This window comes from Sorex fumeus, unplaced genomic scaffold (genome assembly GCF_029834395.1).
Source record: "Sorex fumeus unplaced genomic scaffold, SorFum_2.1 ptg000072l, whole genome shotgun sequence".
Classification (NCBI taxonomy): Eukaryota; Metazoa; Chordata; class Mammalia; order Eulipotyphla; family Soricidae; genus Sorex; species Sorex fumeus.
In genome coordinates this window covers 40,266,529-40,291,736 of record NW_026606129.1, presented here as the reverse complement: position 1 = coordinate 40,291,736, position 25,208 = coordinate 40,266,529, and the positions used below count along the sequence as shown (strand labels likewise).

At 45.7% G+C, this 25,208-nt stretch overlaps 1 protein-coding gene across 1 annotated transcript in view; it reads right to left on the bottom strand.

The window, feature by feature from the left end:
* The window catches only part of ITGA9 (integrin subunit alpha 9), a 329,418-nt gene that overhangs the window by 117,089 nt on the left and 187,121 nt on the right, over nt 1-25,208 (bottom strand). The window contains exon 18 of the mRNA XM_056129639.1: nt 10,741-10,891. Within this exon, the coding sequence (XP_055985614.1) occupies nt 10,741-10,891 (151 nt within the window). The remainder of the gene's footprint in view (nt 1-10,740; nt 10,892-25,208) is intronic.

Here is a 25,208-nt window from a genome sequence, read left to right as displayed (position 1 = left end):
GCTGGGGATTGAACCTGGGCCTGCTGTGTGCAAGGCAAACGCCCTACCCGCTGTGCTATTGCTCCAACCCTTCCTTGGCTTTCTTTTTAAGAGGTATTGGGCTGCTTTATGAAAAAGAGAATTAAATCCAAGATCCCCTGCTCCAAAGAAGAAATTATTAAATGGCCCCTTTTGCAGTTCATTATGAAAAAATAATCCAGAGGTTTTGCACAGGTTTTCTGCTTGCTGACCACCCCCCGCCCCCGCCAGGTTCCCCCCAAGTCCTGCCATTCTGGGAACCATCTGTCTTAATTGAACCCTGTTGGAGCTACAGTGCTGTTGACATTTTCTACAGCAAAACCGGAGCCTTCCTTCCAAACACAGTGAATGCACAAATGAGGCTTTCATATAGGTGGAAAGTGAGCCCACCCTTCAAGGCTGGGGCCACGCCACTATGGGCAGTGGACAGTGGGATCTCACCACCCTTTCCATGCTACTGACGCCGGCCAGAAGGGGCCCTGCTTGCCTTTAGGCCCCAGTCATTCTGGGCTGGGAAATTCTCAGGTGACGGACACTGGTGCTCCAGGTGAGACTCAAGCACCTGGTCTCTGGGGTCTGTCCCCTCTGCCAATCTCCCTACTTCTGAAAAGCCCTTGGGACCCTGGGGTCTACACTTAACTGTCAGGATGGGCCAGACAGAGCTTTACTGCTGCTGTGTTAGAGCCTCCGATGGGCTGGGAGCCAGGTGAGCTTTTGCTGCCTAGCATCAGGCAGGAAGTTCAGGGAACAGTCACCAGGGGGATGGGGGCACTGGATTACAAACAGGAAAGGGGCGGAAAAGACTTATTATTTTCTGAGTATCGATATCCACCCCCAGGGCGCTCTTACCAGGGCAAGCAGTGAGTTCATTCATCATCTTAATGGCCCAGCCAAGATGACTATAAACATCTAAGGGTTGTGTTTGACTCGGGGCTACTATTAACTTGAAGAGAGACATGGGGAGAACAGGCACACAATGGAAATCAGTTCCTGCTGCAGGGAGAAGTGGGGCTGCCTGGAAGCTGCGTAATCGGTGGAGGGACAAACGGGTGCACCAACTTCTGCAAGGCCCCCCAGATTCACAGGGAGGGGAGCTGCTTCTGCAGAGGGTATGGGGAGGAGGAGGTTTCTTTGGGTCTGAGGCCAGGCCCCTCCCCCAAACAGAAACGTGGACAGCCACAGAAGCGCCTGATCTTCCCCCATTCAACCTGCAGCTGGAAACTGGATCCATTTTATCACCTGGCGCCATCAACTTTGAAAGTGAGAAGAGAAAGGGGCCACCTTTTCTGGGGTGAAGGTAGGTATGAAGAGGAAGAAACGCTTTCCAAGAAAAACACGTGAAGCAGGCCTCTGTGTGTGTAGTGTGTGTGTGTGTGTGTGGGGGGGGGGGGTTGCCAGGGAGAGTGCCAGGGAGAATGATCCCAGTGGGGCTGCCAATGCCCATCTGGAGCGATTCTGCCCCCAGTGGTAATGGAAGCCAGGACTCAAACCTCTCACTCCTCAGAGGGAGCGAGACTGGAGGTCTCTTTCCAGTAGCTACTAAGTGCATCACACCTTCCGTACTCGGGACATGTCTTGGGGAGGAAATAAAATACAACAGGGCCCATACCCCTATCTTTGTCTCTCAAGGAAATGGACCCACTCATCAAATTTTCTCTGGGGCAGTGTGCCCAGAAAACTGATCCAAGGAATTGCAAGACCTTTGCTTCTCAGCCAAGGTGCCCCCCGCCCCCCCCCACCCGCCACAGCACCGAGGCCAGAGGGGATCCCTGGCAAGTTTTAGGACTGCATCAGAAGTAGGACTTTAATCCTTCACAGGCACCAATGCAACCAATTCCCCCCCGCCCAGGTACAGCGGTGGCAGGGAGTGTTGACCCCACTCATCAAATTTAGTAACAGAGTCAAAGAGACTAGCACAGGGACTTTGAGCTCAGCCTTGCAAGTATGTGGTCATGAGTTCAAAGCTCCAGGGTCTCACATGTCACCTCCTGCAGAAACCTGGCAGCTCTGTTGTCTGGGAATACCAAACCTCCAGATGTGTACAGTGCCACAAAAAGGGCTGCATCCCTCCTCCCTCAAAAAGCACTGAAAGCAAAAATAATGTGAGTGCCATAGCCAGGAAATACAACCCCTGGTGAGTACCACCAGGTGAGCATCACCTTGGTGAGCACCACCCTCCATGGGCACAATTTTAACCATGTGTCTCTACTGATTATGAGCACACGTGTAAGAACTTCAACCAAGGGCGCATCAGCAGTGGCTCCAGCAGTGGCTGAATGTGGGAGCTGGAGAGCAGTCCGGCCAGATGGTTGCCCAGGCCAGATGGTTGCCCTGGCCACAGCGGGTGTGAATGAAGAAAAGCAGTAAGAGAGTCACGCAAATGGCTGCTGAGAGTCACCACACATCGTAGGAACCCAAACATTAACAGGTGCTTTACCACTGGAGGTTCCACAGTTTCCCTGTTGGATTCCCACTCATCCTCCTGCCTCATCCCCCTGCTGGATTCCTGCTCATCCTCCTACCTTATCTGCCTTCTGACTTTCCTGGCCTGTTGGCTTTTGTTCTTGATTCCTCCTCTACAACATCAACGCCACTTTTATTTATTTTTGCTTTTTGGGTCACACCCAGTGATGCACAGGGGTTACTCCTGGATCTGCACTCAGGAATTACTCTTGGCGGTGCGAGAGGGCCATATGGGCTGCCTCAGATTGAACCCAGGTCAGCCATGTGCAAGGCAAACACCCTACCTGCTGTACTATGGCTCCAGCCACAACAATGCTTCTTTATGCCTTAGCTTCTTCATCCAGACTCTCCTTCAGAAACACAGACAGCTTTTCCCGGATACACTTCCACCAGACTCCCCCGGGGCCCACCATGGCCCTGCAGACCTCTGCCCTGTCCTCCTGATTCACAACCTCCTCCTACGTTTAGAGTTTATCATTCTTCAAGTCTTGATATTACCACCTGCATCATTATATTTGAATAAGAACACATCCTGAACTCAAAGAGATGGTATCTTCAACCCCTCAAATGTCCAACTTTCAGGAGCAAGAAAAAAAAAACAAACATTCACAATTAAAAGCAAACAAGAGTCACAACATCTGTTGAACTGCTATGCACTTAATTTTTCATGTCACCTTCTTCTTCTTCTTCTTCTTCTTCTTCTTCTTCTTCCTCTTCCTCTTCCTCTTCCTCTTCCTCTTCCTCTTCCTCTTCCTCTTCCTCTTCTTCTTCTTCTTCTTCTTCTTCTTCTTCTTCTTCTTCTTCTTCTTCTTCTTCTTCTTCTTCTTCTTCTCTCATTTTCGGGGTTGGTCACACCCAGCAATGCTCAGGGGTTGCTCCTAGCTCTGCACTCAGGAATTACTCCTGGCAGTGCTGGTGGACCATATGGGATGCTGGGGATCGAACCTGAGTCAGCCACGTGCAAGGCAAACACCCTACCCACTGTGCTATAGCTCCAACCCATTATTTATTTATTTATTTTTTTAAACAAAGGTGATCCATTGACTTTATGTTCCCTTTTTGGGGGTGGAGGCCAAACCCAGTGGAGCTCTGGAACCATTCTTGGCAGGGCTCTGGGCAACCTATGTGGTGCTGGGGATTGAACCAGGGTGAACTGCATGCAAGTCAAGTGCCTTAACCTCTGCATTGCCTAAATCTATTTAAAGCCATTTCTACTTTAGTTGACAGTTTGAAGATACCCACACATGTAGATGCACGTGCACACATAGTCCTTTGTGAAGACCATAAACCTTGATTTTCAGTTTGAAAAGAGGCGGACACCCTCAGATTTCTATGTTCTAGTGCTTTCTTTCTTCTCCCGCTGTACATCCCACCATGATCTGGTGTAGGTGACTGTATCTTCCTCTGTGTGAGCGAGAAAGATCTGAGGTATATGTTCGGGTGTGGTGGGAGGCGGGCTGTATGGAAGGGACACTCATATACAAGTCCTGAATGTTGGTGTCATTTCACATTTAGAGCCTCTCTTTTAACACAGAAAGAAACGGAAGCACGAGAGAAGAGACCCTTGACCCAGGTCAAACTGACTGTAGGAAACAGCTGAAATTTCGAAGTTGGCAGAGACATTGGGCAGGCAGAGATTGGCAGAGTTCTCAGGAAGTAATAAAACCAAGATGAAAATTAAGGAAGTTACCCTGTCACTAGCCCTGTGGTAGTTAGAGAGCATTTATGGCTGGACCCACTTTGTGGGCACAGGTGTGGTCCACAAAAAACTCTAGGCCCAGGTGATCTGAAGAACATCCATATATAACCCCATCCCAAGAGCCATGCAGGGCTCTCTGCCTTCTGAGGAAGCCAGCACACTCTATGTCCTTCCTCATAATCTCCACATAAAAGTTACCTCCCTGTTCATTTCTCTATGGAAGTTCTTTTCTGTGAGGGAAGGCAAAATGACTGGAAATCCGGGGTACGACTAAGACTTTCCTTTCTTCTTTTTTTTTACTCATAAAACTTGTATTTGTATTTATAACATGCCATTTTCTAATTGCTTTTTAATACATTTCCTCAATAATAATTTCTTTATATTGAAGACTTTCCTTTCTTGCAAAGAGCAATTCCTCATCACTTCCAACCTGAGCTCCACAGATCTCTGAGAAATCAGGTGGCTTGTGCAGAATAAGTGGGACTCAGGTGTGGTTGGATGACCATCTTGTGGAACTGGTGAGACTTAAGGTCTGTGCCCATGCAGGGGCTCACAGCAGATTCTTCTCAGCCCTAGATGTTCCCAGCACTTCTCCAGGTGACCCAGATGCTAGAAAGAGAAGCAGAGGATTTCCTTCTCGAGGCTGTCTTTTATTCTTCCTTTTAATTTTATTTGAAGGGGCAAAGGGTCTTCTGAGCAGTGATCAGGAGGGGCCCCTCCCAGTGACTCTCCACCAACTGGGTAATGGTTCTCAGAGAATGTGCTGCCGCTTGGTTGTGCAGTGCATGGGGGAGAGCATGTGGAAGGAACTGGGGTCAGCTGCTCCTGCCTCTGCCTGAAGCATTTAGTGAAGGATTCTGTGCCACCTGGAACCAGCTGTGGCACCAAAAACTTGCTCTACCTGTCTTCTCCATGCATCACAGTGATACCCCCAGTTCTTCTGCCTGGTGGGCTTCTGGGCTTTTAATGGACGTGGCTCTCACTCTATGCGGTTCTGAGTCCCTGTGAGCGGGGACCAGCGACATCTTACTTGACATGTGACTAATAGCTGGCACCACCCTGGGCACCGGGCAGTGCTCTTAACCTCTGTCTAACAATCCATTTCTGATCCCCGGAGCCAAGAAGACCTGATGCCCCATGTGCCTACTGGCATTACAGTGAGAAATTAAAGCAGGCTTTCTCCTGCCTGCAGGTCTGTGCCAGTTGCATAGGTCCAGGGCCTGCCTCATGGCTTTCTCTGTGGGTATCACTCACATGGAACCCAACAGGAAGGGGACCCTGCAGTTGTGTGAGGTCCCAGGATGCCAAACTGGGAACTCCTCAAGCTTCCCGTTCTCTTCTTGCACGGCCCAGCCCTTCCAACCCCGGGGCACTCCAGGGGACCAATGTCTGGCCCCGAGACACTACTCTCCAGCTGGACAGCAGTACATGCCAACCTGCCAAACAGCCCAGCAGCCACTGACAAATTAAGTTCGATTTTATAGTGTGTTTTCACGTTTGCCTTCTTGAGGCGAGAGAGGATCCAACAGATGGCTGTCCACGTGCAGCCCACATTTTCTCATAAGCAGCTTTCCCTTCAAGGAAAGGACCGGCAGAGATCGAGGAATGCAGCTGTGCCTTTCGGGGGATGCTCCTGTCCTGTCTCGAAAGCAACATGTGGGGCTGCAGGCCTGGGTCCTGAGCTGCTCGTCCTCTCTGGATGCCAAGAAGCAGGAGGAACAACCATTCACCCCCGCCCCCGGCCCCCCTCCATCTACACCACCTGCACTGCCCGGGTGAGCTGAGATCTGAGAGCAGAGCCATTCACCCAACAAACATGAGACAGTGGTCCCTAGATTAAGGCAGTGTCAGTTACAAAGGAGGCAGATTCCAGAGGGCAGTGGGGGCTGGGGAACAGCGTGGAAGGGGAGAAGGATGGCAGGATGGTCTCAGAGAGGTTGCCTGTGAGCAGCTGACATATGTGTCTGGCGTCTGAACTTCATCCCAAAGATGTGAAGCAGCAGGAGTGGGGCAGTCAAGTTTCTCCTCAAGTTTTATGACAGGACTGAGCTTCTTGTGGGCTCAGTTTTCAGTAATCTGGTTGAGGCTTCTGTTTGACATTTGGTCACCATTTTAAATGCCTGTCAGTGTTGTTTCTGCTTACTCTGGTGCTTTATGGCATGAACTCCTGCTCTTATTTGACCACTGCTATGTTCTTGGTTGCTTTATGGGTAGTGACTCTTCCTCAGCGGTGGTCTTCCAGAGTGAGTGAGCACTGGTGTGCCCCAGAACCAACCGCTAGGCTGACCACCTGAAGCCAGCCCCTTACCCGTCTCTGCCTGAGAGGGGATTTCCCAGGCCTGGAGCATGCTAGGAATGAGGGAGGGGAATGAGCGGCTGCCATGGAGTCACACTCTGTGGATGGGGACAGGAGTCGGTGGGGAAGACTCGCAGCTTCCTTGCCTCTCAGGGTTATGTGCTGAGATGCATCCCTCAGACTGTCTCCCTGAGTGTCTGTGGCAGGATGAGCCCAAGTTTCCCGCTGTGGTCACCTGCTGGCTGGGTCACACCTTTCCCTTTCATCCCTTCTCTGTTGACACTCAGCCCTGTCCAGGTCTCCACACATCACTGCAGAGAGACGTCCTGCATCTATCTAGGTCATGTGGCAGACTGCTTCTGGTAATCCTGGAGAGTTAACAGACCCCAAATTCCCTTCCACATGAAGGGGGTCTTCGTTGCCCTCACAGTGCAGGCCAAGTTGTGAGGTAGAGAATTTGGGGGTAGGGGAAGGTAATTTCCAAGTAGAGCTAAGGGCCTGGAGTCACTCCTGCTGATCTCAACCAACTACGCAGAACAAGCACCTGGATGCATGGGCCTGTGGGAGCTGTGCTGATTTAGCACTGTGGTTCTAGGCACCATCAGCACCTCATCTGGCTGAGCTCTGGACCTCCAGCAACTCCCAGCCACCCAGGCAAAGCCAGGGAGGAACATCTTCTTCCACATGCCAACCCCTGCACTATTTCCCTGGTCCCTGGGCATAGAATCCTTGTGGAGCTAGGCATAGCTCATTGTGGAGCATGTTCTAATTTTTTATATCAATACAGAAAAGATCTAGATGAAATGGTTTCTTTTCTGTTAGGTATCCACAGAATCTTTGTAGTCTTTAAAAATTTTTTTTTGTTTTTTGGGGGGAGGACCACACCTGCTCAGTGCAGATCCTCTGGCTCAGGAATCGCTCCTGTTGGAGTTGGGGGACCATATGGGGTTTTGGGGTTCAAATCCAGGTTGGCTGCTTACAGGTAAAGTGCCCTACCCACTGTACTATTGCTCTGGCATTAGCATCTTTATATTCTTAAGCATTCATGAGGTCTAAGTCAAAGCAATAGTACAGCTGGTAGGGTCCTAGTCTTGTACAAGGCTAACTCAAGTTTGATCCTTGGCACCACATGGGTCCCCCGAGCCCTTGCCAGCTTTCTACAATACTGAAGCCTGGGGTTCCCTGTGCCAAGAAGTTTTTTTGGTTTGTTTTGGTTTGGTTTTTAGCTTTTGGTTTGGGGATTCACCCCTGGCAAGTGCCGAGGGAGGTTTGTGGGTTAGTACTCAGGGACTACGTCTTTTATTGCCTGGGCGACCCTGTGGAGCAAAGGACTGAGATATGCAATTAGACCCCAAGGCTTTTCAGGTTTCCAGGACTCGATGGCACAGAGATCAAAATGAGAGGCTCCCATTCCTCCAAAATCAGCTCCAGAGGCCAAGCACACACTCTGGTCTTCTCCAGTCCTTCACGTGACCGACTGGCCCCAGCTCCTATTCCAGAATGTGGGGGGCCATGCCTCTCCTCTCCCACCTAGGACTCCCTGATGACACAGAGGAACAACGACACACCTCTGATGCTTCGAGGAGAAACAAGTCCCTTAAAGGATTTGTCCTTTAGAGCAACATTTCCCAAAGTCAATGATACCACCCCTTTCCCGGTACCCTTAGTCCATAATCTAGAGTGGCCAGAGTAACTTTGGGTGCAACTAGGAAAGGGGAGATGCTTGCTGTTTGTTTGCTAACATGCTGGCCTGGCCATGGCATATGTATGAATGTGATTTAGTTAACACAACTTGCAGTGCCAGCACCAACGTGTGAAAGGAGGTGGATTTCCAGGGCATGGTGAGTAACTCTTTTGTGAAATGGGGGCTGTAGGCCACATAAGTTTGGGAACCTCTGCTCCAGAGTATCCCCTCCCATCCTCCCATCCTACACATCAGAACAAGGTGAGATTCTAACCCAGCAGAGCCTCCCTTGGCCCCTCCCCCACCTCCTGCTGCTTTCCTCACTCCTCCTATCCAAGAGCATTTCCACAGGAAGTTAGATGTGGCTGGATATCTGCAGCAAGCATGGAATAAGAAAACATAGGTCATGGCCCTGGGTATAGTAAGTAGGTTCCACGTATCCTTCCCATCTGCCCAACAGTTGTAGAACAGAGGCTCTCATCACTTATTTCTACTAACCCACATGATAGGCACACCCAACATTATCTCAAAGAGAACAATACTAAAATACTCTAAATAACTAAGCATAGGATTCTGTAAGTAATTTATAGTATAGCACAGGAGAGATTATTCCGCTGTTTCCATGCTAAGAAGGAAAATACGGCAAAAGGAAACAAAGTGAGATCCAGGAGGTGACTTAGTGCCTCACCATCACCACCAAATCCTGCAGACTGGCACCATAGAGGTGGATCCGGCCATAGAGAACTTGCTCGCAGACAACTGCGATAACAAAGTCAGTTATAAAGATATGACTGAATTACGTCTTTGTGTCCACAGGCAAAAAAGCCAAGTCAAAGTGCTCAGGGAAAACTCAACTATTCCTCCTTGTGACTGTGCAGAGACTGTTCTCCATGGGTCCTGTGTGAGGGACCCAGGCCCCATAGTCAGGCACATCTGTTCAGTTGTCACAGTGTGTGAGGCTGGTCTGGAGCTCCAAGTTGCCCCTCTCCACCCACCCACCCACCTCTCATCTCCTGACCTTGTAGGAAAGTAGCTATACGGGGCAGGCAGGACCACACTCTTGTGTAGTCAGATTCACCAGAGCCCGGGACATACCCTGCTTTGTCTTGACTGGGATGATACCAAGGGACAGTTCTGAGGACACAGAGGTGGCCCAAACCATGTCCTCCCCACATTCCCGCTGGTGCTGAGGGGTTACCGGGCTCCCATGTGGCAGCATTTGTGGGGGTGAAGGGGATGGAACCCAGGACCTTTTACACATATGGCACATCCTCTGCTACTTGACCATCACTGCCAACCCCCAAAGTCCTCCCTGACTGCTTCTGTGACTTTACCAATAGCAGAACTCCTCAGGCATCTGAGCAGCAGAGTCTGAGAAGCCATTCTAGAAAATTTTGTTGTTTGAAACTTCAGTGGTCCAAGCTGGGAGAGGGGTGGCAAGACCTGTGGTATCCATGAGCTCGGCAGGTTCTGGATCTGAATATCAGGCCACCCAGTGGATCAAAGGCAGACCCAGTGCTTGGATGTGGGCTGGGCAAAGATTACCCTTAGAAAGTGATTTTGGTGCCATGCAAACAAATATCAAGGCCGAGCACTGCAATGCCATCAGCAATGGGACACACTGCAAATGCAGGCAAGAATTAGTGCGCCCACCTCTTGCTCATTCTTCCTGCCTGCAGAGGGGCCCTGAGTCTCTCCTCCCAAATGTGGTTCATGCAGCTGAAGATGGGCAGGAGTCTGTGCCAGCTCCCCTTTGACTTTCTGAATGGTGCTCTTTCAACTTTGAGTCACTCAAATAAATTAATTTGCACCCAAAGACTCACTCAATTCACGGAAATAATTTGATTTTTATCAATTCACAAAATATTTCAGGAATAATATGATAAAGGGATAAACCAACAAATACAGCCCTCTAATGGGAACCCTGCAATGCGTCATTGGTGACAAGCCCAGTAAGCAATAAGCCGAGCTATCCTTACTTCTTCATTTGCTTTGCACAATTGACCTGAAAATGGAATTCACCAGTCTGGAGATGCTGGAGATGGTGACTAAGAAGGACCTAGACCTGTGACTGTTGAGAGATGGCTCGAGCAAGGAGACACGGAGGCATGTGAGATCTGGGAACCTCCTGACACAGGGTTTTTCGGGTTTCTTCCCTGCCTACACCCACACACTTTTTTCACGGTCATGGTCATGGTCCTCCCATTGTTCATCGATTTGCTCGAGCAGACCCAGTAACGTCTCCATTGGAGACTTTATTGTTACTGTGTTAGGCATATCGAATACATCAAGGGTAGCTTGCTAGGCTCTACCATGCGGGCGAGATACTCTCGGTAGCTTGCCAGGCTCTCCGAGAGGGGCAGAGGAATCGAACTCGGGTCGGCCATATTGGCTGCATGCAAGGCAAACACCCTACCGCTGTGCTATCGCCCCAGCCCACACTTTTTCCAAGGGGAAAAAATTCAAGTAGCTCCAAATGCTACATAAAGGAACAGTCTTGGAAGAATCATGGCAAATTCCAAGCCCCAAACCAAGGCGGTAGATGGAAAAAAGACTCTCCCGTCGGGCTTTCCTCCTTACCTTCTGCCACATGTTGATGAAGAAGAGCTCTCGGGAGACGTTGAAGGACACATTGGCATCATAGGCATCATCCCCAAGGTTGGAGATGGATATGTTCAGGGAGATGTTCTTCACAGCACCCAGAGCCAGATACGGGGTCTTGTCATCAACGCTGTAGGGGAAACAAGTCTCCATGAATGTCCTGAACATGAGGCACTAGTGGACAGCTGAGGGAGAGGGCAGATACCCTATAAGGAATAACATGACTGGGCCCAGGAACTTCATTCACCAGCCGTATGCCCCTAGGCAATCCGCCAGCAAGGAGGGCCTCCAGTTTCCCAGCTAAGTTCCCGAGCCTTGAGATGCCTGAAGCCCTATGATGTTTTATGGTTCATGTGGACTTTGCATATCCATCTTGGTAAATCGCATAAGACATTTGATCATCTATACATGGAACTTAAGCACACAATAAAGCATTCAAAAAGGTTTTCAGCACATCCTACCTGCCACAGAGCAGGGTTTTCATGTTTTTGTGTGGCTTCAGGAAGACAGAACACAAAGACAAAGAAGCAAACGCACATGTAAGTTTGTGATATGAGATACAGAGAAAAGATACAGAGAAGGATAGGATAAAGTGCCAGATTGGGAGAAAGAATGAGTTGCAACCTTCCTTCCTTCCTTCCTTCCTTCCTTCCTTCCTTCCTTCCTTCCTCCCTTCCTCCCTCCCTCCCTTTCTCCCTTCATCCCTTCCTTCCTCCTTCCCTCCCTCCCTCCCTTTCTCCCTTCATCCCTTCTTTCCTCCCTTCCTTCCTCCCTTCTCTCCCTCTTTTTCCTTTCTTACTTTCTCTTTTCCACCCATTGTCTGCTCACTGTCAATCTATCATCTATTATCCATCCATCCAACCATCCATCCATCCATCCATCCATCCATCCATCCATCCATCTATTCTTTCTGTGGCAACAAACACACCACAGTCTTCTGGAACTATTCAAGATGGCTGCAGGGAGCTGGGAGCCCAGAAATGACTTCCTGCTCTGGAGAAAACCTCCCCCCATTTCATGTCCATTCTCAGAGTTAGCCTGTCTCCTTCCCAAGATTCCTCTTCTGCTTTAACCAGCCCACACATGTTTGTTGTAGTTTGTAACCATTAATAGAGTTAATACAGCGTGGAAGAGAAGAGAATTGCCCCAAATCTCAGTAGGCCATCATACTTTGAAATGCGAATTTTTAAGGGAGGAATCATCATTACCCATCCGTGAAGTGAGGACCTTACTTCCCTGCATGCCTGGCACAGCAACAAGAATAACACGTGCACCAAAGCATTGGAGCGCCTTGCTGCTGGAAGCCAGAGCACTAAGGATCCAAACAAGATGTGAAAAATGAACTTAGTGAAAAGTTTCAAATTCTTGAATGGTCTCCAATAAATTAAGACCCTGACCTCAAGCTATTGTTGCAATTACTTATTATTGTTGGCCATTTTAATTTTAAACAATCGACGGACTATTTATGTCCTCCTGTTTGCTTTTCTAAGATTAAAGGAGTAATCCTCGGTCCTTGAGGAGTTCTGAAGGAGTGAACCTCACGTTATCTCGAGAAGCAGTTGTCTGAGCATATATAAGTAGCCCTAAAGACATGGGGAGTGAGGATCCACAGTTTCCAGACTATATAGGCTGTGAAGCAGAGACAACTCCTATGTAGGGGCATATAGAGAAACCCAGGGGCAGATGGTGACTGTCTTCCCCAACTTGGCTGTGAGTGAACTCCTTTCTCCATGGATGTATAACAAGGAAGAAGGCCAGGAATATCTAACCTCCGACCAGGTACCCAGATCTGGACTCTGTATTTTTAATCATGCAACAAGGTCATAGCTGGACTTTCCATGTCAAGGGCTTTGAACGTGGTTTATGTGTTAAGGGAGGTCAGGTACCCTGGAGGACAGAGCGTGAAGCCAGGGACAAAGAGGCCTGGACACTGTTTTCCGTCCTTTACAGGAGCTGGAAAGCTCTTCATAAAACAGCACAGCTCTGCTCTCCAAGCTATTCTTAGACACCAAATGAAATGTGATTTGCCAGCCCAGTGCTGGGTACTTTCAAATATGCTCTCTGCAAACTTACAACACCATGAAAGGTTCCTGATGTTCGTCCCACTTTCAGAGATGAGGAAATAAAGATGCAGGGAGATAAGGATCTGGGTCAAGATGGTGTGATGGGCTCCATTCCGAATTCCTACCCACATCCTCCCACTCTGGGAGGCCCCCTCTGGCTTCCCTCCTGGATGGAAAGAATCTCCCTCATAAGAGCTTCTTCAGATCCCTGAGTTCCTCCAATGCCCATGGCCCTCACCAAGTCACTGCTGACTGTTTTGATTTTTTTTTTTTGCGTGGCTATAGGTGTGTCTCCTTTACCCCAAGATCACAGGGGCAGAGTGTTGGTGTCCTGACTGATTTTGTTCATCACCAAACTCTCCATAACAGTGCTATGTCTGGTATATAGTAAATGCTCAATGGACCCTTTTGAGTGAATGAACAGACATGAACTGCAACCTCCAAACATATCATCGGTTAAATCACTGCCTTTTATAGATGAAGAAGTCAATCCCCAGAGCACAGCCTCGAGAGATCAGCCCACCATACTGGGCTGAGTGGGCTCCAGGGCTAGACCGCTCCTGAAGGCCTTCTGAGTTTCAGTTCTTACATAAGCTCCATCTCAGGCAGGAAGGGCTTTGGCAAGGCAAGTGCTCGAGTGACATTTGAAAAGAACAGGACTCCACAAAGGCCAGCCTCTCTGACAGGCCTGCTGAAAGAGTAAAATGATCAGGCGAAAGGGGTTTTCAGCCAAACATTCCAAGGCTGCTTCCTTGTTTGCTGAGGAACAATCTTACTAAACGTCAAGGAATTTTATTCCTGAAGAAATTTCCCCTCGCATCTGAATTTGCTCATGCCACTTTTTAAGCAGACAGTGTTACCTTGGACACTGATCACAGCAGCACATTTTATATGAAACATGTTATTAATGGTGCATGTAAAATGTAGACTGCTATAGTTTCTGTGAATCTTATCTTACAGCACATATACAGCCTAGCCCAAACACATTGCTCATTCGTTATATAAATAAATAACCCATAGAAGTCTCCTAATATGCTTGATAGCAGCTGTTTCAGAACATGCTGGGTTTATATCTACCTCAATTCATTGATGATATCAAACGTCAGAGGGGACTGCTGATATTGAGACAGCTGTGCAGTGCCTGAGGAGCTGCTGGGACTTGTTCTCTGATCTCACTTGTCCCATATATCAACAATACACACCATTTACATTTCCTTGCCGTTAAATGCAGTATGTGCTCATGTCAAGGAGCACAAAAGCAAATCCTTCCTCTTCTCCCACCAGAGAAAGGGTTCTATGTAGTTGCTTTTGTGAAGATTCTAAAGGAAGAAACTAAAGTAGTTGGATGGTACTTGATAATTTTCCACTGGGTCATTTGAGACCTTCCTTGAGTCTTAAAAGATATAAACCATGACTCTATTTAAATAAATTTTTATTATAATCGACCTTCCACCAAATAGGGTACTTTCATTTAGTTTTGCTGCTAGCTTAGAGCCAAGTCTAATAAATGCTAACATGGTGCATGTTATTACATGAGTAATAAATACTCAGCTGCACTCTAGACTTTATTCAAATGTCTGTATGGCTTTTTTTAAACTCTTGGTATGCCATTAATATTACTAGTATTATACTTACCTTTAGCTGTCATTATCAAACTGTATTTATGATGGCAACTAAGAAGATGCTGATGGGGAACTCGTCTGTTAATTCTTGCTGCCTCCTGTCTCCCATCCTCTCACACTACTTCTATCTCTCTTCTTTTGTCTAATTATCCATCCACCCATGCATTCCTTTGTAGAAATTCCTTCCTGCACTAGGTACAATGTACAAACTCCGAATGCAAGTTTCGTCCAGTGGACTTGATAAACAAGCAACTTGATATCAACATGTGCTAAGGTCAGACCCACTGTGGCAAGGGAACATCCCTGTGAGAAGCTTTATAGTAGGAAAATACAAAGAGGAATCTGTAGGGTAAGTGGAGGGGAGGGATAGAAAGGGACTATTGGACAAGTTACTACTAAGGAAGAGAAACCAGGAATCCTACAGTTAATGGGACAGTGGTTCAAAGTATCAAAATTTTGTTAAGATTGACTGTGTACATACACACATTTCCTAGTTTTTCCATTCATGAAAATCACATAAAAAAGATTTTCTGATGGAGAGCCCTGTTCTCCCATAGGAAGAAGTTCAAGTTGGAAGCACTTCTGAGTAACGATCAAATAGACTGTAAGTGCCCTCAATACTTTGTCATAATAGTAAATGGTATAAGTGCTAGCCACTGCAGCTTAAAAGTATAATTGATGCTCTCCCTTCAAGACAGACATCATAGTACCAGAAACGGAAACTGATGGCTGGATCTCACTTGAGTGGCTGTTCTTCAGGGGAAGGCCAGAGTTACCCCATTCCCTGCAGCCACTCCACAGGTCAAGGCAGAGCTGGGAAGCCTCCTAACATTGAGTCCAAAGTTCCTCCCCTGTTCTTGTTGCTTCTGATGAACAAGGACTAATAGGTAAGTAGTACAGATTTGCATCAACCTTCTTTGGCTCTCATAAACTAAGAAATAAAAAACCAATTTTGCCTCCTTCATTTTAAGAATAGTTAAAGTATCTGGAGGTGCCATCTTCTTTATCAAACTATCTGAGGTGCTTAGTTTACCTCCTTACAATTTTCCTTGCAATTGGTAGAAACACTGGAGATAACTGTAGGAGATCTCAGCAGCTCCGATGGGCAATCTTCTTGGCACTAACTGGATAATTATCAGGGTCTTTAAACTACAGCACTTAAAGTGATGAACACAGCAGAGAGGCAGCACAGAGCTGCTCATCAGATGAGGTCATACGAGAGACGAGCACACACAAAGCACCAAATAAGCTGAGTGTCCTGTGAAGGAAATGCACCTCAAAGCTGCTAAGTCAAGCTCGATGGAATTAGGTGCAAGAGCAACTTTGAGGAGAGAGATCACTGGAGACTGAAGTCATCCTTGGTTCCTTAGGAATGTAGAATGAACAATGTCTTAGAGCATGATGTAAGAGGTACACTCCAGGCAGAGAAAATAAATCACTGATAAAGGCATGGAGGTGTCTTGAAATTAACATGGGAATGAGACAGAAAAAAGATCCTTAGCAGCGTGGCCAGTGGACAGCAAGTAGAACACTTAGGATGCACCCAGACTACCAAGTACCTTGAATAGAGGATGAGGGGTTGAACTCTATCTAGGCCAGTGAACTGCATTTTCTTCAGTCACCGAAGCCAGGTGTGCTTCAAATGATTTGTTAATTATCAGTTACCCATGAGAAAGTATTATAAAACATAATAGAACTGTTATGAACTCTTAGTGAATTTTATATTACCTTTAACAATGTGATTGCGATTGATCTTCAATAGCATATATTTGCTAATGTAATTTCCAAAGTAAAATTTTAGGATAGAAGTGACCGGCTTCAGTAGAAATGCAGACTTTGAACCAACAAATTCTTAGGATAGTCACTTATATTTATTTTTTTCTAGTTCACTATTTTGTGGGCTGGAGCGATAGATAGCACAGTGGGTAGGGCATTTGCCTTGTACATGGCCAACACGGCCAACCCAAGTTTGATTTCTCTGCCCCTCTTGGAGAGCCCAGGAAGCTACTGAGAGTATTTCGCCCACACAGCAAAGCCTGGCAAGCTACCCGTGACTTATTCGATATGCCAAACACAGTAACAACAAGTCTCATAATGAAGACATTTTTGGGCTTGCTCTAGCAAATTGATGAACAACAGGAGGATAGTGCTATAGTGTACGATTTTGTAGTGCTGGAGATTGAACCCAGGGTCTCAAATGTTCAAAGAAAGTGCTCTGAGCTAGATCCTCAGACCACACTAGAGGTCTAAGGAAAATAAAATACATTTGGGTAAAATTTAAACAGAGTACTTTAAAAAAAGCAAAGTTGGCACTATTTGGCTTCCCCCAATCACTTGCTTGTAAAATGCTATCATGAACACTAGGAATCTTTTGATTTTAAAGGGCATATGACACATATGGTTTCCTCCCCATAAAGTACTTTGGCTTTTCGCCAAAATCCAGTGCCCCTATGCTGTACAGTGTCTAGGTGTAGCTCACCAGTTGCACATGGCATCGTGGGAAAGGAAGGAAGTCTGGTGGATCCCCACAATCAGGAATGGGAACCAACCCCACAAAGCAGACCTCAAGGCATGTTTGTGAGCAAGTCTTTTACTTGGGAGGTGGCCTAAGAAAATACCAGTAGGGAAAGGATGGAGGGAGACACAAAGGCAGGCAACCAACAAAGGCGGCCATGTCAAGTCAGCTGTCCCTGTGGGCACTTGGCAACTTCCTATCTTTGGGGAATTCCAGATTAGCAACATTCAATTCTCAAGGGACCTCATCTGCAGCGGGAGCAGAGCCCTCTTGTGCTGACTCCAGCAGTCACTGGTTAAAGGCTGCTAACGGGGCAGAAGAGCATGGATTCCTGAACCTCGAACTGATGAGCCCATGATGCAGTTACAGGGGCCAGTTGCAGTGCCTGGGCTCGGGAATGGGATGCAAGAAGGCCATTGATGGTGGCCACACAGGCTCCTGTGTCTGCTTCCTGAGCGGGAGATGCAGACAGTAGATCACTTCATCCTCTTATCTCTGAACTTCAGGATAATGCCCAAGGCCTAGGAGAAGCCTGTTCTCACCTCCTCTCCTCCACATCTGGTTCACTCTCCTTAATTAAGCAACAGTCATAAGATCCAGCTCAATTGCTTGAGTTTCATTTCAGTTCATTGGAACAGAAGATTCCAGTCTACTAAGGTCTCACAATCTTGCCAAAGGGTGGGTGTGGGTGATCAGACACACTCCTCACCCCATCCATGCCAATGCAATCCCAGAGTCTGATACTGGCAGGATTGGACTGGTGATAGCTCCTGAAGACCAGCTCATCCCCACTGTGCAGGTAAACTGTTCTTTCATGGGTTCTCTGTTGAGGTCAGTATGCCTAAAGGTAAGACACACAGGACACCACCCCAGCTCACACGGAGAAGTGTGAATTTTTAAACTTCCTTAGTGCTCGTTTTGGGAAAAATGACTTGAAACCAATTTGAGAAGATACAGATGGCAGCACATACAAATGTCTGAGTCTATATCTGCAAGGTCCTTTCTGAAGGGAGCACCCTAAGCTCCCCAACATAGAAAGCAGATGCACAAGACTATCCACACTATTGTTATCTCAGAACATTTTTAAAAACTGTATTAAAGCACCATACTTTACCAAGGTATTCGTAGTTGGGTTTTGGACAATCTATGTTCTAGCACCAATCCCACCATCAGTGAGTATCTCCTTCCCTCCACTAGAGTTCCCAGGTTCCCTCCATCTAAATCCCCTACCCCCAAATCCCCACCATCTGCCATTTGACCGGCACAGTTTTAAGTTTGGTTATTGAAATTTGGATATCTTGTTTTCAGTGTTGCTGACTCTGTGGCTGGATATTTAGCTGTATCACTCCTTCACACCACCCATGTACTCAGATTCCTTTGACCCCTGCTCCACATTGCTTCCCAACTCAATTTCTTCTTCCCACCTCAATTTTTTCCTTCTCTGTCCTTTCCTCCCTATACTCTGGGATGAAGAATGATCTCTGTTTCATAGTGGCTTTTATGGTGGTTACTCTTCAGCCTCTGTCCACTGTATAGATGGAGAGCTCTCACAGCCCACTACACATCTCAGAGTTGTGCCCAGACCTCCAGGATACCTGATAGAAGTATTGACATAGCAAGAGCCACACTGGAGGCCTCTGCACAGTGACACAGGCGACTCCCCTTTACAGAAAGTTAATAATTAACTTACATATGATACAAGATTTTCTTACTCTACAGAAAATCCCAAACAGGTTATTAATATCTAGTAGAACCAATAAACCAATGAAGTAATGTGCAGCAAAATGGGTATACACAAATACATTATATTTATGTATGTATGCCAGAAATTAAACAGAGGAGGAAGAGAGTAATTATGTTTATAATCACATCCAAAAATTACCCAGAAATAAATAAACTTAACAAAATTCTTGCACACTTAAAAATTCTTGCACAATGAGGAAATAAAAGAAGATATAAGGAAATGGAAAGTCATCCTATGCTCATTAATTGGAAGTTAACATGGGTAAAACGAAATCCTACTCAAGGTACTATCTAGATTCATTGCAATCCCAATCAAAATAAAATGGCATTCTTTAAAGAAAAAAACTAATATTACTGAGATTTCTATGGAACCATAAAGGACCCTGGATAGCCAAAGTAATCCTGAAAAGAGGAGGAATAAAAGAAGCATCACTCTCCCTAGTTCTAAGCTAGTACACAAAATTAGCTACTATCAAGTAGTATGGTATTTGAATGAAAACAAACACAGCAATCAATGGAATAGAATCAACAGCCTAGAAGAAACTCAGATATGTGGACAGTGAATTCATTTAAAAATTTAAATAAATTTCTCTGTCCTTTCCTCCCTATAGTCTGGGTGAAGAGTGATCTCTGTCTCAGAGTGGCTTTTATGGTGGTTACTCTTCAGCCTCTGTCCACTGTATAGATGGAGAACTCTCACAGCCCACTGCACACCTCGAAGTTGTGCCCAGACCAGGAGCCAATTGACCAGAGTTATAACAGAGGGGGGTAAGATGCTTGTCTTGCCTGTAGCCAACCCCAATTCGATCTTTGGCACTCAATTTGGCCCCCAAGCACCACCAGGTGTGGCCCCTTCAAAAAGATCTTCCAAAAGAGATCCCAAACAGAAAAAAAGAGCCAAGAACATGAAATCAGCAAAGGAAAATCTCTGTAGTAAACAGTTCTGTGGAATCTGGATGGTCATATGCAAAAGAATGAAACTGTACACTATGAAAACATGCACAAAAGTTAATCCCAAGTTGATTAAAGACTATGGTTAGATGAAAACCATAAAAGATTAAAGAAAACATAGAAAGAACATTGCATGATTTTTGGTTTTAGTGATGGCGTTGGGATTCAACTCCAATGGCAAAGGAAGTAAAAGCCAAAATAAGCTAATGGAATTGTATCAAACTGAAAAGCATCTGCATGCCAGAAGAATTATCATTAAAATAAAAAGACATCTTAATAAAAGTGGGGAGTATCTACATACCATATTCTGACAAAGGTTAGCACCTAACATAGAGGAAGAGCTCACAAAACTCAACAACAACAAAAACCAAAACAATACTAAAAAATAGGCAGAAAAGCTGAACAGATGTTTCTACCAAAACAATATTCAAATGCTGATAGATGAAAAGTGCTCAGTATCACTTATAAGGAAACATAAATCAAAATGACAATGAGATATCAACTCACATTTGTGAGAATGGCAGACACCTAAAAGGTTGGAAACAAGTGCTGGTGGGGGGTGGAGTAAAGGGAACCCCAAAACACTGCTGGTAGAAAGTGGCTCAATCTCCACTGAAAAGTGCAAATTTCCTAAGACGTTAAAAGCAGGTCTACCACATATGATCAAGCAATATCACTCCTAAATATCTCAAAATAACATTGACTTAGAAACCTCCAAGATCCGGAGTCAACCCAATGAGTATATAAAGAAACTGTGATACACACACATACACACACACACACACACACACAATGTGATACCACCAGCAATAGAAAAAGATAAATTTTGCCTTTTGCTACAACCAGGATGAAACTAAAAGTGATAGTGCCATGCAAAATTAAGCCAAGAAGGAAATAAGTCAAGAAGGAGTGCAAGGAAAACGCCCTACCTGCTATACTATTTCTCCAGCCTGAGACTCATAAACTTTTAAAAAGCATTAGAAACTTCAGTCCAAACTCCTCCCTATTTTGCAGACAAGGACACTGAAGACTATCTAATGTAAGAGGCTTAGGAACTTAGTTGATAACTGGTTCATTAGGACTGGGATATTAGTCAGAGTCTAGATAGGAAAGCAGAGTCCCTGGCAGGTAGTTTATTAAAGGATTAAAAATGGGGAGAGTGGGGATAAAAGCATGAGAAGAGCCAGAAGAGCGAACAAGTGGAAAAGAGGGAAGCTAGAGATTAGAAGCAGCTGTTAGGGTGGGAATGGAAGGAACCGGTGCCAGGGTGAACTAGTTAATTTAATTGGTCCTTTTAAAGCTCACCCACTGAAAAGGGATCTAGTCGAAATAGATTTGGGGTGGGAGATAGCAGCAAATAAAAGGAAGCCTTCTTGGGGGCTAGAGAGAGAGAGAGAGAGTACAGTGGGTAGTATGCTTCCCTACATGGCTTGTATGTGGCCCATGGCTGACATGGGCTCTATCCCTGGCTCTATCCCATATTGTCCCCTGAAGTCTGCCATAAGTGATCCCTAAGTGCAGGACCAGGAATAAGTCTTGAGCACTGCAAGGTGTGGCTTAAAAACAAAATGAAACAAGAAAGAAAGCCCCCAGGCAGGCAACCTCTCTTTATTTCCTTATCTATGTCCAGACAGACAGTAGGACAGCAGGGATCCTGACCATGCTCATGTAGCCAGAGACTAAGGAAAGTTAAGGGGACAGAAAGCTACTGGGGTACAGTCCTAGAAAGGTCCAGTGACAGGTTACAGAGCTGCAAGTCCCAGCAAGGGACACAGGTGACAGGGTTCTGCTGCAGATATCAGACTAGGAAAATGTATACTCTGGATAGAGAAGAATATAGGGACAAGATCATTATAGACTGGAAAGCAGTCAGATGGGCAAGGAGAGGACCAGGGCATTCTCATCAGGACCAGGCATCGAGAGACAGGATGAGAGACATCCTACATGGGTGAAAGGAGAGGCCTAGACACTGGAGAGAGAACCAGATCCACCTATTTAAACTGCACAATAAGCCTGAACTTCTTAAGCATCTGCGTTTTGTATGCAAACTTTCATATAATATATGAAGAATCAGGAGCTCAGGAATAAATCCTCTTCTGCACCCACACAACCATCACCCCGAGAGCTGGAAGGCAGTTGGGAGAAGGTGTGTCTGGAACTGAGCACAGAGGAGTAGCAGTTCCCTGGAGGTGCAGCTGGGAGTGGGAGAGTTGGGAAGAAATAACCTGACCGCTCTCATCTCTCCTTCCATCTCACATTCGTGCTCTCATTGCCAAACTGAGCAGGGATTCTCTTGGCAAATGAGGCTGGGGAGTGCGGTTTTCCGGAGTTTGCTCCCAGAGAGCCCCAGAGGAAGAAGGTAGGAGAACAGCCTAATGCACGGCTGTTCCAGATCCTTACTCCCTGACTTGTAATAAATTGGTGGAGCTATCTTTCTCCCAAGACACAGTCATTCTTATGTCATGAAACTTTGGACAAGGAAACCTGACATACCGCATGGGACTGCAATAGAATTGGTTCTTGTAGAAGGTTCCAATAAACCTCAGAAACTTCTCTTCCCTACAGGGATGGGAGCTATTTGTGTGCCGGCTTACTTTCATTAGAGACCGTTCTTACTTTGAATTCCTGCAGATCTCATCAAGAAAGAAAATTATTTACAATCCCTGAGCCCATTTTCATTGTTGTGAAAAATCACTCATTTCCTGGTGTGGAACGTTTAGTATTTTGTAATTATTTTACTAGCTCAAAATGCCAAAATAGATCATCACTACTACTTTTTTTGGGTGGGTCTTTTTAGTTTTGTTTTGGGGCTATACTTGCCAGTGCTCAGGGTTTACTCTTGGCTTTGTGCTTAGGATCACATCTAGAAGGGGCTAGGGGACCATGCGTGATGCTGGGGAGCAGACTTGGATTGGCTGTATGCAAAGCAAGCAGTCTACCTGCTGTACTAAGTCTTCCCCCACTTCCATATTTCTATAAAACATTTTTATTTTTTAAATTATCAAGAAATATCCCAAACAATATAATAACAAAAAGGGTAAAATTTAAAATGTATTTGTAATTTTAAATGCAGCAAACTCCTGAATGATGGGAATTGTTATCTGCCCAAGTATGGGCCTTCCCAGGGGTAACCCATAGCTGCCCCACATAAATGCAGACCTTGGGCAATCTCCATAATAACCTCCGTTCTGCAACCTTCTCTTACCCATTGCTGTTCCTCATGCTGACTTGCTTTTCGTACCCTATGGCATGTTTCTCTTCTGTTCACAATTCAGGGCCCCAGAGGGGACCTGGGCTACTACTCTAGTATACCTCTTCTGGTATACCACCCACCTTACCCCCTCAGGTATCTTATCTTAGTCTCCTGCAACCCCAGTTTTTGTTTCCCTGAGTACATACCCAACCCTCTGGCTGGATTTCAGCTGAATCTCTGTGCCAAACCTCCATCAACATCTATCTGGACATTTGTTTGCTTTCAAATAAATTTGAAATCTATAGGCCAGCAGTTCATATTCATTTCTGCATTTGTTTTAAATCTGTGGCTCTACATGTCTTTAATCTCCATGTTGTTTATATCTGAAATATGGAATCACTCAATAATACTGACGCTAAATGGAGTTCATTATATAGATGAACAGGAGGAGGATTTTAACCATTCCTACTAGTGGGATACTATGCCAGATATTTTGAGATATGCCTTATCAGTAGGCAAATGAAAAGGTGTTCATTGCCAGTTATTTCCAGGGAAATGCAAACCAAAATAAGAGTAAGACATCATTTCATACAAGTGAGAATGGCATATACCCCAAGCACTAGAAAAAAACTGTATTGGTAGGGATGCAGTTAATAATGTACCCTCACTGTTGGGAATGTCATCTGGGTCAGTCTCCATGGAAAACAGTATGGAAAATTTTCAGAAAGAAGTAAGAATGGGACTTTCATATGACATAATCACTTCCCCAAGAGATAGGAACATTGATCTGAGAACATACATGCTCATCTATGTCCACTGCAGCACTTGGTGGGATAGCTAGGATATCAAAACAATCCAAATGTCCAACAAAAGATGAAAGGATCAGGACTGTGTGGAACAGATTGGAATACTGTTCAGTCAGTGGGAAAAAAAGATAAAATTGCAGTTCACTGAAACATGGAAGGAACTAGAGGGCATCATGCTAAAAGAAGTAAGTCAGAGGGAGAGGGACAGAGACTGGATGATATCACTCATCTGTGGTAGAGAAAGACACAAATCAAGGGATTTGACAGTTTGAAAACTGACAAACTCTGGCATTGGATTACAAAAACAAGATTATCAAGAAGTGAGATTGGGGGAGAAGTGGACTAGAGGTGACATAAAGACAGTGGTAGAGGAACATTGTAACTTTGTACTTGAAAATTATAGCCATTAATATTAGTGCGACCATACTGCCTAAACCATAATAAGTAAGCTATTTTTTTAAAGATTTAAATTTAAAAAGATATGGTTTGCATCTCTTTGTGCTTTATAGATTCTCTTTAATCATCCAACACAGACATAAATGGCTATGAATTCCAGATGGAGATGGAGTGGGATCTCTGGAAGGGATGTCAATCTGACATGGGATTACAGAAGACCAGGGAGATGACCCCCAGGGACTAAATTTCTGGTGAAAATTATGTGAAGCTAGAAGTACCTGTGACTTCCTTATGTGTTTCCACCTGGGTCAGTTCTGCTCATAAAGTGAGAAAAAAGGATTAACTAAGGTTATCTGAACCAAAATAGTAGTTTACCTGGTTACAGTTAGATAATTCATATAAGTACATTATTAAATGTTCAATAGGAGTGAATACATTTCATCGTCAATACACATCAAATATACATTTAATTATAAAAATACACATACATATCTGTGCTTCTTGCTTGAACCCCTTTAATAACCCACACAGTGGGAGAATTAGTCTTCGCCTCAAAGGCCATCCTTCCTGGGATACACACAGGAGGAACACAGGGGTCTCCATGCCTCGCCTCACAGCCTGGGCGCTCTCCAGTCCCATCTGCTCAACTGTGCCGAGAACTGCTTCCCTCACCAGCTAACGGAGGAATCCAAACCCTCGTCAGCCTGTCCTTTAGGAGCAGTTTCCGGAATCACTAAATCTTTGGACATCTGGAACAAATCAGTTCCACTCACTGTAACAACTGGATTAAAAACAAAGAATACTTTGGGGGACGAGGAATTCCCGAGACCTGTGGGTTGCTCAGAGATCTGATGTCATTGGAGAGGAAGGTGTGCAGAGATGTGGGGCTCCACCCAGCAAAGGCACAGTGCCAACCTGTGCCACATGGGAGTTTCCCAGTAGACCTGCAAATCACAACTCACAAGCAAGAAGCCGACCTGCATGGAAAGTATCATGCTAAGTGAAATGAGTTAGAAAGAGAGGGACAGACATAGGGTACTGCACTCATTTGTGGAATATAAAATAACATAATATGAAACTGACACCAAAGGACAATAGACACAAGGTTCAGAAATATTGCTCCATAGTTGGAAGCCTGTCTCATGAGCTGGGGGAGAA